General features: G+C 45.2%; 1 protein-coding gene across 1 annotated transcript; it reads left to right on the top strand.

Annotated features, from left to right (window-relative positions):
* The first annotated feature begins 1,482 nt into the window (after window positions 1-1,482).
* Window positions 1,483-3,640, top strand: RASSF10 (Ras association domain family member 10). The gene has a single exon (XM_035118742.3). The coding sequence runs from the start codon at window positions 1,942-1,944 to the stop codon at window positions 3,415-3,417; it is 1,476 nt and encodes a 491-aa protein (XP_034974633.2). The 5' UTR covers window positions 1,483-1,941; the 3' UTR covers window positions 3,418-3,640.
* The last annotated feature ends 14,772 nt before the right edge of the window (window positions 3,641-18,412 follow it).

Genomic DNA, 18,412 nt, shown 5'->3' on the forward strand with positions numbered 1-18,412 from the left:
GCCTACAGCGATCACGGTGGAGTCGTAATGAAGCAACTCGTACGTCACGGACGAGCACTTAATTAACCCACTTAATGTGCTTCCCTTGCAAACTCCAACTGCCCCAACACTTTAACAAGCTTCCAAATGCTAGTTCTTTGCCGTCAGGCCATGGAGGTGTTCAGCCCTCTTCCCTGGCACACAAAGCACAGTCTACCAAATGGATGCCACGCTACAGCTCAGTGCCACACAGCGAGCAGAGCGATGCTTTATAGTTGAGCGAAGCTCGCCCCAACATGCTGGGTTTGCATGCGGGACGGTATCCTCGTGGGGGAACAACCACCTCAGAAAGCAGGCTATCGGGCAGGGGTATGGGCAGTCTCTCCCTGCGGCTTCTTCTTCCCACACTGCTCTGCTAGCAGGTTCGATCTAAAGGGTAGCCTAAGGCAGCCTTCCCAACCTGGTGCCCTTCCGCAGTTGCTGGACTATAACTTCCATCATGCCTGAGCATTAGCCATGCTGGCTGGGGCTGGTGGCTGTTGTAGTTCAATGTACTTGGAAGTCACTGGGGTTGGAGAAGGCTGTCCTAATGGCTCCCGATGCGGCTTGTGGTTAAAGCTAAGCAGGGCTGCCTGGTTACTCCCTCTGAGTTTCTCCTAGGTTAAAAAAAGGGGGGGGATAAAAATGTAATTAATAAGGTGCATGAAGAAAAACATTGCTGGGGTGATGCAGAATGACCCTGGGAGAGTATTTGACTGACAATGCTCTGATATCATGGAGAGCTAACTCATCAGAAGTGCTTTTTTCTGGAAATGTTTTTATTATTATACGACACAATTGTTGTTGTTGTTGTTGTTGTTGTTGTTAAAAAGAACACCCACGTGCCCATTTTATTTGGTACTCCAAATCTATGCTTACAGCACAACGTTTACTGGGAAGTACTGGTAAGTCCTACTATGCTCTCTGTGGGGCTGAGTTTCCTGTTAGTATGCCTAGCAGGACTGTAGCCTAATTCTTCTCTTCTTCAAGCCCTGGCAGCAAGGAAGGATTTTAATAACACTTAACAAGTTTTACTGTTCGCTTGTGCATTTTAATCTGCAAAGTGCTTTGGCACCCATGAACTCCTTTTAATTACAGGGTCGGGGACTTTATTGAAACGGAAGAAATGTGGTCTCATTTTGGCCTTTTGCTTTGAAGTTTTGTTTCCCACCTTCTTTCTTTTGGAGGCTGTAGGATGTCAGGATAGCAGCATTTCCATCTCTCCCTCCCCCAACATCTGGCAAGCCATTTGATCCAATTGCTTAGGTGGGGACCTTTCTGTTTTCCAGGGAGGAGAGAGAATTTGCCTGAAAGGGGGGAAATCAGTAAGAGGGAGATAGTCTTGGATCAAACAGTACAGCTGCTCAGATAGACAGACACAGAGAAAAGTGTGGGGGGGAGAGGAGAGAACCACGTGATAGGAAAGGAAAAAGGCGGCAGCAAAGGAAGGGCAGTGTCAGACTCCCAGCCAGAGCCGATTGTGACACACACAGAAGCGCTACTGGAAGCAGCAACAGAAGCAGCAAGCAGGAGGAGCTGCAACTCTGGAAGTTGGCAGTTTCCCGGGACTCCCCTGGCTGAGCTTACGCGCCGTGTGTGTCGGAGGGAGAGAGAGAGAGAGTGACGGGAAGGGAAAAGATTGCAAAGCTTCAAAAGGAGGCGAGCCTGTGCCTTACGCGGCCAGCGGAGGACTTGGATCATGGAGAGCCCCAAACTGGAATCCATTTAGCCAAGAGGAGGAGCAGACGGCGTCGGGCAGGGAGAGAAGAGTCGAGAGGCTGGAGCCATGGCTCGGCTGGGCTCGCGGGCCGTCCGACTTGGCCCGCCGCGGCTCCCTTGAGCGCTTCTATGGGGGAATCCCCCGCTCGGCGGGAGTAGCCGCGGGCCCCAGCAGCTCCAAGCCCCCAGCGCAGGCGCGCCCTGATGGAGCCGGAGGGAAGGAAGATCTCGGTGTGGATCTGCCAGGAGGAGAAGCTGATCTCGGGGCTTTCCAAGCGCACCACTTGCTCGGATGTGGTGCGGGTGCTTCTGGAGGACAGCAAGCAGAGCCGACGGCGGAGGCAACAGCAACAGCAGCAGCTAGCATCGCTGCAGGAGTGCGGCGGGGGGATGCTGTCGGGGGCCCCGCAGTCTTACTGCATCGTGGAGAAGTGGCGCGGCTTTGAGCGGATCCTGCCCAACAAGACCAAGATCCTGCGGCTCTGGGCCGCCTGGGGAGACGAGCAGGAGAACGTGCGCTTCGTGCTGGTGCGCAGCGAGGCGTCGCTACCTAACACGGGCCCGCGCAGCGCCGAGGCCCGCGTGGTGCCCAGCAAGGAGAGCCCCTGCCAGCATGGCTTGGCCACGGCGGCGGCGCGGGCCAGCCTGGCGCTGACCCAGGAGCGGCAGCGGCGCGTGGTGCGCAAGGCCTTCCGCAAGCTGGCCAAGATCAACAAGCGCAAGGGGCAGCCGCCGCAGCCCGACGAGCCGCCGGCCAAGGAGGCGCCGGCGGCCGAGAGGATGGAGACGCTGGTGCATCTCGTGCTGTCGCAGGACCACACCATCCGGCAGCAGGTGAAGCGCCTCCGCGATCTCGATCGCGAGATCGACCGCTTCGAGGCCAAGATCCACTTCGACCGCATGAAGCGCCACGGCGTCAATTATGTGCAGGACACTTACCTGGTGGACGGCGGCGGCGACACGGAGGTCCCCGACGGCGGGGAGGAAAAGGAAGGGGAACCCCAGGGAGGAGTGGACGCGGCGACCCTCGACGGCGACTTGGAGGAGTACGCCCGGAAGTGCGAGGAGGTGGCGCTGCTGCAGGAACAGTGGCGCCGCCAGGAGGATCTGCTGGAGCACTTGGCCGGGGAGATCCAGGAGGAGCTGAACGAGCGCTGGATGAAGCGGCGGCGGGAGGAACTGGCGGCCGCCAAGGGCTCCAGCGCCAGCCTTTCCGAGACGGACTGCAACACCACCGAGCTGGTGGGCGGCGGCGGCGAGCTGCACGTGGAGCAGGAGCGCGTCAAGACGCAGCTGAGCACCAGCCTCTACATCGGGCTGCGCCTCAGCACCGACCTGGAGGCCGTCAAGGCCGACCTGGACTCGACGCAGCGCGCCTGGGCCGACAAGGAGAGCGAGCTGCAGCGCCTCCTCGACACCATCCGCTCCCTCGACGTCCAAGAGGAGGCGGGCGGCGAGGTCGGGGAGGAGGCGCCCCCGTCTCTCCAGCTCCCCGAAGACGACGACGGTGGCCAGCTTCCACCCGACCCGGCCCCGATCACCGCGGAGGTGTGGAGGGAGCAGGCTGCGCGCGGTTTGCGCAAAGACTGCGACGACAACGACGAGGATTCCGACACGGGCTTGAGCTCCATGCACAGCCAGGACTCGGACTCGCTGCCCGTTTGCGAATCCCTGGTATAGCGGCGGCCTCCCCCCCCCCCCATGTCATCTCAGGGACCGCAGAGTTGGCCTTTCCCTCGGGTTTTAATTATTATTATTATTTGTTTGTTTTTTGCTCAGACGGGGAGTTCCTGGATCTCTCCGCTTTCCCCTCCCAACAAAGATCTATTTTTCAAAACGACTCGACGAGGCGCATGCTTTCATTCTGATAAAATATAATAATAAAACTCATGTTTGTAGTTAATTTGTGGTCACCGGGAATCATAACATACGTTTGTGCACCCAAAAACATGGCTTCTTTTTTTTCTGAATTAAAAAGGATCTCATCCTATAGGTATTGTTTTTCAAACAAAAAGTTCGAAGGAAAGACATCAGCTGCGTTTTGATGCCCACTGACTGCAGAGGATGTGCTGGGTTCTCTGAAGGAATACTTCTGGGAAAGGGAGATTATATTGTATCATAGCCGTTTGAGTGCATCTTAATTGCGGCTTTGACATTGAAACGTGTTAAAGCGAGTCCCTGGCAGGCAGATTTCAGGCTGTCTCCTTCCTACTTTTATCTTTTAAAGAAGAAAGAGGGGGGTACAGTATCTGCATTTCATTTAATATTGGAACAACCTCTTTCCTTAAAATTCATGCCTTTTTATTTCACATCAAAGATTTTTGAATGGGAAGTTCTGCTCCTTCAGTTCTGCATTGTAAACATGGGACAGTGTGCATTTCTTTATAGAATTCATTTGATTTATGTTTTCCACTTGAAACAGAACACTTAGCACCTTGATCTTCTTTCCTTTCTTCAAAGGCAGCTGTGTAACTTGCCATGGAATAATTAGTTTGCTCCTTTGATGATAAATAATAATAAGGACAGACACAGCAGCAACACTGGGTGATTAATAACTCGCTCACAAGTATGTACTGTATGCTGTCAGAGTGTTTTGGAATAGATTCCAGTTGATGTCCTGATGCCATTAACAGCAATAGATATCATACGCATGTGTACATGGGGTCATGCGGGGGTGGGGGTGGGTAATTTAAATGCTAATAATAAACCACTGAAGGCAAACGAAACTAAACCAAACCGCAAAAAAATGCAGCATCTGCTCCTCTTGGAAATGGATGATGGATGCAGAAGACCTAATGCAATTTGCTCCAAACCAACAGAAGACTTTTGGAAACACCAATATGTCTAGCAAGCCCATTTCCCCATAAGCAACCCCCAAACAATAGAATAATTGTACATTTTAAATAAAATGGACTTAAATTAGGTCTTAGCCTAAGCCAAAGTAATCCATCAGTGGTCATTAAGTCAATGCTGCATAAGAACCTGCCCATCCCACACGCCGGTGCCTTAATTGAGCTATTGCCCTGCTACCTTGAATAATGTTTCAGTAACAATGGAACAATATCTTGCTACCCCTTCTGTAATATCCACAGCTGAGCAATATTACGTCACATTTATTTCATTCCTTTAAAACGCCCTTCATCCTCTTTCCATTTCAAGGCACTTATATCACAAATGCAAATCAACCACAATGAAATTAATATTTAAAAACCATTCACCCCCCCCCCCAATCAAGACTAAGCCTTAACCAGTTAAAATGCCCAGGAGAGCTTAAATGTTTTAGCCAAAAAGAATAGAGATTTCAGTGTAAATGCTAGGTGCACCTCTTTTGGGATGGTGTTCCATAACATGGTGCCATATCTATAAAAATAAAAAAGCCCTCTTACATGTATAATTCTGAAAAAGATTATACTCAGAGGAGAGTCTCATCAGAAGATCTGAAAGCCCTGGCAGGTTCCTAAAGAAAGAGACTCTCCCTCATATATCTGGACCCCCTAAGCATTTCAGGTTTTAAAGGTAAGTACCAACACCCTGAATTGGACTGAAATTTAACTTGTCCTTTAAGGTTGACAATCAGCTGCTCTTCTGTAGCAATTGAAACTTCTGAGTCATCTTCTGGAGCAGCCCCATTTATAATGCATTATGGTTGTCCAACTGGGCAAACTAGTTAGGGGTGTACTCTTGGTTAAGAGTCTGAAAAGGGGGAATGAAAAACCTTCAAATAATTTTTCAAAGTTTCAGAATTGGGGAACCAACAGTGCTAATTCCATTGGTGTCAAAGGATGTTTTCCACCTGTGGCGAAGTGCAGCTTGCTTGGGAGTGATTGGTTGGGAACTGGGAGGTGAAGGAAAGAGCAGGCCTGATTGGGCCTCTGTGGTTGCTATTTAAAAACATATGTTTGCAGACTGGCACTATTGGGAAGTCACAGCATGCAGGTACGAAGTTGCTAACCTCACTGTTAGCCTCACAGACTGTGACCATGACCTAAAGACCAACTTCAGGCATGCATGCCCACCGACTTTCCCCTCTTTGAACCCTATTCTATGCAGTATTTTGAATTCCACTCAGTTTCAAAAGACCTTTGAGTAGGTACTTTTTGATAAATGTAAGTTTAAAGCATCTTTGGTCCTATGGAGCCAGGTCTACATCCAGTAAGTGTCTTGTCATATTTGTGCGACCGTGTTCCACCTGCTAGTGGCAACAATTGTGCTGTCTGGAAAGTAAATGGGATATCCCTGAGATTGGAAACCTTCAAGCATTCCTTTCTCAATATCATTAACATTACATGGAGGAAGATGTTGGGACAAGCTTTTCTCATCTCATCCCTGCTGTCACACCACTTGTGCCAGTGGCAGACTTGGGTACTATGGCACCTTGTGTGAGGCCAAAATTTGGCGTGTAGACCCCCCCTCCAGCCCTTACACTGCCTTCTCAAAGGCCGGTAAGGAGGGATCCAGCTTTGGGAAGGAGGTGTGATGGATCTAGCAAGGTCTTAGAGCCCTCCCAGCTACTTTTCAAAGCTGGGAAAACGCTAACTAGGCTTTAGGAAGGAGGACTTTAGGACCCTGTCAGAGCCTCAAACTTCATTCCCAAAGCCCAGTGCCTTGGAGAGACTCCCCCTTGGCTCAGTCCCCAATGCATGTGCACCACTCACAGTCCTAATCTCTCCCTTCCATGGCCCTCCACAAGTTGAGGAGGACTGCAGCTGGGGTCTGCTCCACACCTGTAAGGTAGGCTTCACACTGCAGACAACCAGTGGAGAGCAATGGAGGGGGTGGGAGTGACCATGCTCCCACTTTGTCTTGCATGGAGTGTTAACTTTCTTGGAGGAAGGAACACCCAAAGAAGTGTTTGGTGCTCCCTCAAATGAATATTGGTAGGTAGGAGCTATAAGGTGGAGGGAAAGTGTGTTCATTATTTCGCTCAAACATGGGCCAAAAAGGGGAGAAAGAAACATCGTTCGCAGTGTCTTTTTGACATTTAGTTCAAATCAGGAGCACAGACCAGAATAAATTAATATGGTGACCATTAGAATGGGCGTATCTGTCAGTTGTAGCTCGTCTCAGTTTCTTATTTTCCACCCTTTAATTCCATTTATCCACATTTCAGCGTCCATTTGCATAAAAGCTCATCAGCATCTTAATGTGAATATCTCCCCATATGCATTTTTATATCCAATCTTGCCTGATATACACATTTCGCAAAGCAAAATATTCCCTTAATATAATGTATTTTTGAATGCTATTTTCACAGACACATGCGTTTTTATGCACACTTTATCCTAGTTGTAAACTGCTTTGAGGTTTTTTTTACAATCAAGTGATGTTTAATTTTTATTAAATAAATGAATAAAATAAAGAATAGTATATGTATTTTTGAACACATTAGTTGGCTTGAGAACTGCATTGCAAAAGTCAGAAAATTGCGAATTTTGAAGGATGGCATCTTTAACTGTGAACTGAATTGAGTTGCTTGCCCATCTGCATGCTGACAAAAAGGACCTTTAAGAATGCAGCAGAATGTAGCATTTTCAACTGTTTCGGTAACGCTTTATTGTATTATCAGTACCTGGTGTTTTCAGTTAAATAGTCATCCTCTGCCGCTGAACATTTCCTAAAAAGATACAGTCTGTATTTACCATACTGATGTTTATGTTGTTGTTGTTTAGTCGTTTAGTCATGTTCGACTCTTCGTGACCCCATGGACCATAGCACGCCAGGCACTCCTGTCTTCCACTGCCTCCCACAGTTTGGTCAGACTCATGTTTGTAGCTTCGAGAACACTGTCCAACCATCTCGTCCTCTGTTGTCCCCTTCTCCTTGTGCCCTCCATCTTTTCCAACATCAGGGTCTTTTCCAGGGAGTCTTCTCTCGTCATGAGGTGGCCAAAGTATTGGAGCCTCAGCTTCAGGATCTGTCCTTCCAGTGAGCACTCAGGGCTGATTTCCTTCAGAATGGATAGGTTTGATCTTCTTGCAGTCCATGGGACACTCAAGAGTCTCCTCCAGCACCATAATTCAAAAGCATCAATTCTTCGGCAATCAGCCTTCTTTATTTATGTTTATGTATTATGTTTATGTAGTAAACCATAATTAGACACTTTTAAAACATATCATTTATTTGTATCAGTATCAGTATCAAACTTTATTTCGGTCATAAACCAGCACAATTCCTTTCTATAGATTGGTAGGTATCCACAGGCACCAGTAACATCTACCTTCAAGGGTAAAAACTAAGGATTCCATCCTTTACAGCAGTAGACATATAACTGAACTTCAAGTACAATTGTGCAGCTTTCAACTAACAAATTTCAAGGCAAGCTATTAATAACACATTGGATATTGTTTTTATCCATTTGTAGTTTTGCAAAATATTTACTTACTATATTATTAAGAAAGCAATTGAATTACAGGGGGAAATGGTGTCTTTAGAATGCTAAAATTCTGATTTGAACAGCACAATCCTACTGTATGCAATGGGGCTTACTCCCATGTAGGACTTCTGAGCTATACAGTACATACCTTCTTAGGAGTTAGTCCGATTGATGTCTGTGTGATTTATATCTCCAAGTAAATATTAACAAGATCGGCCTGCAAGATTGCAAATTGTGAACTTGGTTACTAGGAAGTTGGTTTCAATGAAACTTACTTCTGAATAAACATGGTTAGTATTGGGCCATTCATTACTTAGCGAAGGAAGGAAGGAAAGGAAAGATCAAAGGCCCTCTCACTTGCTTTGGCTGGTAGTGTATCAGATTCAGTTTACACAGCTGACTACGCAAAAGAGGAGAACAGCAGAGAGGCATGTCAGTTGTATCTGGAGAAATAGCACATGTGAATTCAGCCTCAAGAATATGACACAGAACGCACAGAGTTGAATAATGTCATAGTGAGACCTATGCACTGGCAATTCTGTTTGTAGCAGGCACAGTGCTGGAATCATTCTAGAGTTGAAATCCTGCTCTTCCTCAGTAGCCCTGGGCAAATCGCGAGCCATTCCCTGCAGTTGTAGCATGAGGCATGTCAAGGTGAGCTCATGGCATACGGCCAATCAAAGACTGAACCAAACTAACATGGTCATGGAAGGCATTGTGGAATATAAGATGATGAGCATCATCCTCATAAATAATTAAGGTCAAAGGAGAGAAATACTCACGTGACTAGATTAGGCCCATAGCCTTTACTGAACCATGTGTGGGTTTGTTTTTGTTTTTGATTTTTTTAAGTGCTTATGGAGAACTCAGTTGGAGGATGGAGACCATTTTGGTTTGTTGCATGCTTATAACTTGTTATGTACTAAGCTTGGATCCTAGAACAATAGGCAAGTAGGATCCTAGAATGCAACAACTGATTGGCTTGCAGGAGAAGACCAATCAGGCTCCAGTAGGGAAGCAGAATCAGCGAATCAGACAGGACTCATTGTGTAAATAATGTATATAAAAGCCCAAGGTTTGGGGGGCATTTCTATCACTGTGTTACAAGCTGCAATAAAGGGCATGAAGTCAATACAGGACTCCGAGTATATTTCATAACTATTTACAGACATAATGGGCAGGTAAGGAAAGTGGTTGTGGATAGCGTCTATTTTTCACTGAGCTTTCGTAAACTCTCCCCTTGGCTACACTACCAAGCACATAAAAAACCCACATGACAGAAATAAGAATCAGCTACCACAGAATGTGCCATACTGTGCTGTTGATATACATCTTTGGTGTATTGTGAAATGTGAGACAAAATGTACCAATGATAAGGAACTAAAAGTTGGGAAGCCAGAAGCTCGGATTGCAGGTGAAAGCATTTGAGTAGCCGTGGCTCTGTCTGCAGGTACAAAACGTCTGCATTTGAGACAGGGTAGCCCTTTGCATTGTATTATGGGATAGCCCACACTTGAAATAGGAGAGGAGAACAGTATGTCAAGAAATAATCTGAGCGGTAACGCAGGTTTGAAGTTTCAATTGTTTCCGTATTACTTAGCTGCTGTGCCTGTATTTATTATCTCCTCTCCCCACACTCCAATAGCCATTTCCATTTGCTTGAGAAGTGTAATCCCTTATGTAAGTGTCATTGTGCTTATTTCAGCATGCAGAGCTTAACTTTATTCACAGTAGGTTTTGCCAGATGTCTGCTGCCCTAAACCCTGACTCAGATCTTCAGGCAATTTGGAGATGGATAAGCATACAAAACTGAAGGGAGGCTGGGAGGGAACAATCTGAGGGTTTTCTTCTGTTTGTTTGTTTTTTGCCTCTGGATAATTCCAGGCTATTGTGGTATTTATGTTTCCTTAAACAGTGGTTTCCAAACTTTCTGAATACAGTGGTACCTCGGTTTGCAACCGCAATCCGTTCCGCGGAGCCGGTCGCTCCCCGAATCGGTTGCTCGCCGAAAGCATGCTTCTGTGCGTGCACAAAGTGCTGATAGAGCACTTCTGCGCATGCACACACTGCGCAGATTGCTTCTGCACATCCGAGTGCCGCGGAACCCGGATGTAAACACTTCCGGGTCCATGGTGGTCGGAAACCAAAGCGGTCACAAATGGAGGTGGTTGCAAACCGAGTTTTGACTGTATCCTTTTCATATTACCCTATCTACTGAATAACTTGTGAGCCATTTCAGGGAACCCTTGCATGCTGAAGGGCTTTCACATGGAAGATGGAGCAAGTTTGCTTTCTGCTGCTCCAGAAGGTAAGGCCTGGACCAATGGATTCAAATCACAATAATGAAGATTCAGACTAAACATTAGGAAGAGCTTTCTGGTGCTTAAAACTGTTTGACAGTGGAATGAACTACCTTGGAAGATGGCAGGCTCTCCTTTATTTGAAGTTTCCCAGCAGAAATTGGATGGTCATCTGTCAAGGATTCTTTAGATGTTCTTCCTGCATTGCAGGGACTTGGGCTAGTTGACCCTTTGGGTCCCTTCCACCTCTACAAGTCTATGATTCTAAAGCAGGCTTGGGGAACCAGTTGCTGGACTACAACTTCCATCATCCCTGAGCATCGGCCATGCTGGCTGAGGATGATGGAAGTCATAGTATAGCAACAACCAGAAGACCTCATTCATCCCGTAGAAGATTCTGAAGCCTATTCTAGAGGGTGCACTGCATACCTGTTGGAGCTGATCAAGCACTTTCATGGAGCTCTGGATGGAAAGGAGTTGTGGTGTCTTCTGAGGAAAGTTGTCTGGTTTCATCAACCTTCTTATAAATAACTCTCCCTGATACGTGCCCATGATTTCTCAGAGCACAGTTTGAAAACCACTGTACTAAAGAAATGAGATGGAGAATGGATAGAGGCAACTGTTGAATACCAGCTCTTGGTGAGCAACAGTGAGAGAGGGCTATTGCTTTCATGCCTTGCTTGTGGGCTTCCTGGAGGCATCTAAATGACCACAGTGGGAAGCAGGATGCTTGACTAGATACATTATTTTTTTAATCTTATCTAGCAAGACTCATTTTATGTTCTTATGTCCTGCATGGTTGTTATGAGAATGAAAGTAGGTTGTGCCACGTCTGGTATCCTGAGGTCTTTTTGGAGGAAGGGCAGGGCAGAGCAGAGTTAACCGACAGATAAAGAACCAGCTTCCTCTTATCAGCTTAGAAAGGGAGCACGGCTTCAGGTGGATGCAATCAATCCCAAAGGGTTGCTCCATGGCAGCTGGAAAGAAAGGCCAGCTAGGGCTTGATTCAAGACAGCACCCTGGGCAGGTGTCCCTCTTGCCCAGTTGGCAGTCTAAGCCTAATTCTAGGGGTCTGACTCTTGCATCTGGCATTTTAGAACCACAGTTTACATGCAGGCATACTTGTCTCACAATGCTATAAAAAGAAGGTAGGAAAGATCAAAGAGCTTTTTGTGCTAGACCATGATTAGTACCTTTCCCAGCTTCTTGTCTCATTTATTCTTCCTTTATTAGGTACCAAGCCAAGCTAAAAAGGAGTGGAAGGTTTCACTTGAGGACAGAAGTTGGCAAAGTGTTGTTCTGTCCCAGGTTAACTGAGTGCTACACTGAAAAATAGGATGGAAAAGCAGGATCCTGTCTTTCTGCTTATTCTTTCGCTGTTTGTTAACACGTGAAAAAGTAGACGAAAGCTGTGGGAAAGGAACACAAATGAGCCTTGGTGCCTTAGACTTATGCATATTGATAGAGAACATGCACTAATCTAGCTGCTTTCAACACAGGAAAACTAAAGTTTCAGAATCCTATCAACATGAGTCTGACCAAACTGCGGGAGGCAGTGGAAGAAACGAGTGCCTGGTGTGCTCTGGTCCATGGGGTCACGAAGAGTTGGACATTACTAAATGACTAAACAACAACAACGCACGTGAGATCAGGTCAATGTTTTAGTCAGCATCCTCCTTAAAATGGTACTGTATTCCAAACCTGTGAGACAGGAAATGTGTGATGATGCATCAATAACTCTATGACTACTCTAGTTTAATTTTAAAAGAGGAAGAAAATGCTCTTCTGGCTTTAGAAGAGCAAGTAGAGACAAAACAGACTTTATACATGGGAGTCCCATTGAGAAATACCTTTTGAACCATTTTTTAAAATTAATTTTGAAGATATATTAGGATTTGAAAGAAGATACTGCTTTGTTGAATTTACAACAAAGCTTATTTGCAAGCTTATACAATGCTTGAACTTGAGTGAAATGCTTTGGGTTTTTAAAAATTATAACATCCACCTCATTCAAAAACCATATCTTCACCTACAAAACTTGCTCACTTATTATTATTATTTTATTACATATATATCCCACTTTTCCTCCAAGGTGCTCAAGTGGCATACTGTACATGGTTTTACCATTTTACCATCACAACAACCCTGTGAGGCAATCAGCCTAAGAGACTGTGATGGGCCCAAGGTCACCCAGTGAGTTTCATGGCTAGCAGGGATTTGAACCCTAATCCAACACACTAACCACTACACCAAACTGGTTTGTGGCAATGTGTGTCAAACATAATAATGCTGATAGCACAGGTAGATAAGGGATGGTTATGAATAGTTTAGAATGGTGACATATGTTGCATTTGCGTGTGAAGACCTTTAAACCTTCCCCTAAAATAAATTCACACAAGACTCAAATTTTGGTTTGGATTTTGGAAGAATTTAGGCCACAACTTTATTGATTACAGCAAGTGAGTGGTTGCATAGGCTCTGGTTCGACTAGCTCCCTGCACCGTGGCAGGTAGCGCTGACCCAGAGCTCCATCATAGGTCAACTTGGGGTGAACACCTGGAATGGCAGAAAGCCAGGGACATGCTATGTCCACCACCCAGATGTCCCCCTGGACTCAGGCACGGGCACAACCCCTCACAGGGTTGACCAAACCATTGAGTCCCTGGATTCCTTTAAGAGGAATACCCCTTCGCCCAGGGATGGCAAGAGTGTTCCCCCACCCCTATCACCTGAACCTGAGCCTATCCACAACCTTACAAGTTGTGACGATTTGCTAGGTGGCAGGCGAAACCCAAATGGCACCAGCCAATCAGCCAAGTGGGGAAAATTCCTGCCGTGCCCCTGTTCCAACGACAGATGACACATGACGGCATAGCAAGGTCAAGTGTGCAAGCCCTAAATATAGGGAGAGGTGGGCGGGTGTTCCGATGCACTGACCAAAAGAGAAAGCTCAGGGTCAAATGCATTGGCATATATAGGTTCCTTTATCCATTTTGGCTAGCGTCCCCATTGGTCAGAATGAACCCAGCATCAAGGGACCTACCAATACGGTGTTGTGGCTGACCAAACCTGGTTTGGTTGCCAGGTCTCACCGCAACACATGCCCTCTTTGAGGGAGGACCCGATTTCTTGGGCTACCCACTGAAACCCATTTGGGCCTTCTATTTGGGCTGGGTGGGCGTATGGCCTCACAGGCCATACGAGGAGGCCAGGTTTAGACCCACAGGATGGAGGCTCCCCACTACAACAAGGCTCCTTTCTGGTCGGCAATCTTGGGATCAAATTCAACTACTCAGTTTCATTAGCAGAAACCCGTTGCAAGGACTCCTGCTAGTACCTCTCCTAATCCCATGCCTATTTACAAATCTGCTGTGGGGGGTTGGAGCAACCATCAGAACAGAGTGGGGGGGGGAGGGAAAACTATTTCATTGGGCAAGCAGAAATGGAACCGTCTCCTTAAGGCTATATTGAATTCCGCTCCTCAACACCTGAAGCTGCATAGGAGGAGTCCGTCCTATAGCTCCTTCCCACACTAGTATTTCTCCAGCCACACAATTATTCTGCTCCTGGCAGCATTCCTAAAAGCGATCACTAGCTGACTAAAAGCAACAACTGCCACAGCTAGTGGTGTAAATAGGCTTTAAATATTTGTGCTATAATAAGCCAATACACGGATGTGACATCACATTAGAAGTGATATGCTTTCTCTACAAGCTGCCATCACGAATGATTACCACGTTGACATGCAGCGTATAGCACCCAAATGGGACAGCCCATCCAGTGTAGGGGCTTTACAGTTTTGCTTTGAAGCGAGGATCTTCAGAAAGAGCATTTTTGAATCTCAGGGAATGTGCACAGATGTTACTGTTTGCCAACAGGTCATTTTAATATGAACTTTGGCTAAATGAACTTAGAAGCTTAGTCCCAGGGCGGGACTTTCAGCAAAAAAAATTGAGGTCAATATGGAGCATAACTGAAATAACATCTAGTGTGAACTATGGAGAATGAGTTTAGAAATGCCCATTACATAATACTTTGTGATGTTTTTTTTTTGAAAGCTTTACACATAGCCTTTATTTTTGTAAGGACCAGTTAGGGAGGCAACCGATTTCACACATGCCACTTAAAGGGCTCTTGAGCATCTCTCAGGCTGTGGATGTGCTTGTACAAAAGGAAGAGATGCAGATTTATTTTAAGCATCTTTGCCAAGTTTTTTAAATAAATGGGTGACCATGCAGGAACATGGATTTGCAACTGCATTTCAACATGCCTAGGGGGGAGGGGACGACATCTCCGGTTAACACAGATACTTTGCATTTAGTATTTTCTCCACTGGCCATTTTCCTGTAAAGTTGTGCACATTTAGGGGCAGCTTTTTCACATTTTAACCTTTCTCTGCTGGGCAGTTTCTGTTTCATCAGTTATCTGTCTGTCTGTCTTGATCTATCATCTATCATCTATCTATCCATCTAGTCAAATTTAACAAAGAAGAAAGCAAAAACAAATATAGCTTTTAAAAAAGAAAAGAAAAGAAAAATACAATAACAACACACACGGCCAGCTCACAGCCACCAGTACTTCCCTCTAAAACTAAACATACAAAGTCCATATAAAACCCTCAGATGTTCAAATCGATATCCACGCAAAATAGGCATTTATAAAAATTACATTCAAATACAGCAAGCTGTTACCCTTCTTTTCTTCCCCAGTGCTAACCCTAAGCAAAATCCTGTGCCAGCGTACTTGTGAGTAAGCCCCCTTAAACACGAATGGATGAAAACTTCTGGGTAGACATGTGTCCCATTGGTCTACAAGTTACGGTAACTATCATCTGGCTTGAATACCACCCCATTGTTCTCTTGACCTTTGCATACTCCTCTTCCCATATACAGGACCCTCTCTCCTTTCCTTCACATCCTTTCCAAGTCATGTCACATCTCCAGGACCTTTTTCCAGTTTAGTTAAAACTAATTCTCCTTGACGGCACCATATCAAGACATGATCTTCATATGCCATTATTCTCTATATTCTTATTAGCTGCAAGTGTAAGCTTAAAACTTCACCAAGATTGAGAGCAAAAGCTTGACGAGGCCTTCAATCCTTCTTCTAGTGAGCCAAGTTCCATGGCCTGCTTAAAAAAAAGTAAAGAGATGCCAAAATGTTACAGTATATAAATACTGTGTTCTACGTGCAAAAGACTATGCAAAAGCCTTTGACTGTGTTGACCACAGCAAACTATGGGAAAGATTGAGGGCACAAGGAGAAGGGGACGACAGAGGATGAGATGGTTGGACAGTGTTCTCAAAGCTACCAACATGAGTCTGACCAAACTGCAGGAGGCAGTGCAAGACAGGAGTGCCTGGCGTGCTATGGTCCATGGGGTCACGAAGAGTCGGACACGACTAAACGACTAAGCAACAACAATACGCAGCATAATATTTTTGCACCTTATTTATAGCAATAGCAATGTCACCATTGGAGTCTGCAGAAATAAGCCTCTTTCCTGACAGATGTTCTGGAATAAGCTATGTTTTGCCCAAGATAATGAGCTCTTTTCTGAAGAGAATCGGCAGGCAATTTTCTGCCCTGCACTTTGGTGTTACTGCTGGCTTTTAACTTTGAGTGTTAATAATGGGCCTTTGATGGGCTCTCTGCAGAGGAGGAATAGTTGGGAAGTGAGGCATGTCTTGAGAACCAGACTGACTTACTGCAGACAGGTCTAGGCTAGGAATCATGAGGCTGGAATTCTTATTTCCTGCTCTGCCACTGACCTGAAATTTGACCTTGGGCATGTCCCTTAATCTATTTTATGAGCACAGGGATATTCCAATCAATTCATTTAGCTATACAATGAGAATAATAGTAATCTTCTTTCCAATCGATACCACCAGATGTGGAACTCTGTAGTTAAGCAATATTGCCACACGATCTGTAGATGATAGATGTGGAGCCATTCCCTAATGAATCTGGGAGAGGTAGATAGCTTACTGATGATAGCATTTCTGTAACTGTGACTCACATGAAGAGCTTTTTTTGTATCTCTGAAGCATAGTATCATCATTTCAACCAGCTGCAGAGTTAGCATGGCATAATTATTTGGTTACTTAGTTTATTATCTATAAAAGATGTACTTTTCATCAGTAGAATTCTGGTTCAAAGCAGCTTTAGGTTAGTAGCTGTAAGGAAGTGATCTAATCTGTCTTCCAATTCAGATAAGATATAATACTTTTGTTTTAATATCTTAATGCACAATTGTTTTCATGAAAGCGGGCAACCTGGTATGTATTTAATAACTGCAATTCCAGATTTTATTTTTAAAGTTAAACATTTTAAATATCTACTGACCCCAATAGCTCTAATTCAGCAAGAAGGTTACATAACAGAAGATGGCTTCTGTGCATATAGTAGGGGATTGCATGCTCCCTCATTCATTTTGCATCTGTACTTTTTTTCCTGTGTTCTGTTGTACTGATTTGCGATTTGGATTTTGTTCCACTCTATGTAACATTAAATTGTACGTTCCCCATTCATTTTTATGGGGAATCTAAAAATTGCCATACTTTTCCAGTGTTATTTTTCTAGAAAAAGAAGTGCAGGAACTCACCACGAAAGCTTCCATTGTTCTCTTATAACGGCAATGGTGTCCACCTGAGAGGTTACCGGAACTGAGTTCTGGCTGAAAAAAAGCTCTGCTTTCCCCCTTCTTTTGGCAGAAGCAGATGAAATTTGCAGGCATGGGAGCCCTGAAGAACAGACTAAGTCTACTCTTAAAACATTAAGAGTAAAACATGAGCATCTTCACACTGCCTGGACTCACTTTCTGGCACTTGTTTGTGTTGGGAGAGGATGTTCTCCAACAGGCATCACAAAATGAGGCTGCCCTTATTGGTGCCTATGGAGTGCTGTAGAGCTGTGGCTGATTCCTTACCCTCCTGAAAGCAGAGCAGCAGGCAATTTTTTAAAAGTTATTTTAACTTGGGTTTGCTTTTTAAAAAAAACACCTGTCTGCTACTCTACTTTAACAAAATAATAATAATCCAGAGCTCTTCAGCGCTATACAGAAACATAGCGAAACACAACAAACATAGAGATAATGTACAGAAAAAAACAGGATTTGGGGGCCCCACAATCTGACTTAGAGTGCTTTGTTGACATAATGGTTCTACTTCGGAAGAGGCAAAATCACCCCAAAATTTGCCTTGCTATTTAGCCACAGCACAGAGCACACCCCAGGATGTAGATGGTACAGATGTAAATGCACACCTGCTAGTGTAACCACATAGCAGTGCTTATCAGGTCATTGAACTGGCTGGATGCATTTTTTATACATGTTCGCATGCTTACTACTTGCACTTGACTAAAGCTAGATTGGGGACAGTTAATGTCTAGGAAATGAGACTCAAATTCGAATATATCGTATACTTGGAGTTACCTACCCAGAATTTAGATATTATTATTTTTTTGAGGTCTTGTTCTCCTAGATTTCTTTCCTTCCTTCACCACCCCATCAATTTGCTACTTTTGTTAACCATTGCTTCCTGCCTGAACAGAGGGGCATTCTGGTTTGCAACCTTTTTTACTTGAGAAGCACAATACTATAGAACACATTATGGGCTAGCACCTGAACGGCAATTGAAATGTGGTCTCATCTTTGAGAAGAGTGGTGATTTCCAAGAAGCTTCAAAGCCAGGCATCCCCAAACATCCCCTCCAGATGTTTTGGCCTACAACTCCCATGATCCCTAGCTAGCAGGACCAGTGGTTGGGGAAGATGGGAATTGTAGTCCAAAATATCTGGAGGGCCAAAGTTTGGGGATGCCTGTTCAAAGCTATCCTTTCATGCTGTCACTACGTCCCTTTGCCCTGTGAGACCATTATCACATGGTCTTTATCCACAAGAACTAGTCCAGCTTTTGACAGGGTTTTCGTATATGATGAATAAGAAGAAAGGTCAGAATGATCCCTTCTCCCTTCCCACCTCTGGCCATTTTTATTAAAAACAA

Source organism: Zootoca vivipara, chromosome 1 (genome assembly GCF_965207765.1).
Source record: "Zootoca vivipara chromosome 1, rZooViv2.hap1.1, whole genome shotgun sequence".
Classification (NCBI taxonomy): domain Eukaryota; kingdom Metazoa; phylum Chordata; class Lepidosauria; order Squamata; family Lacertidae; genus Zootoca; species Zootoca vivipara.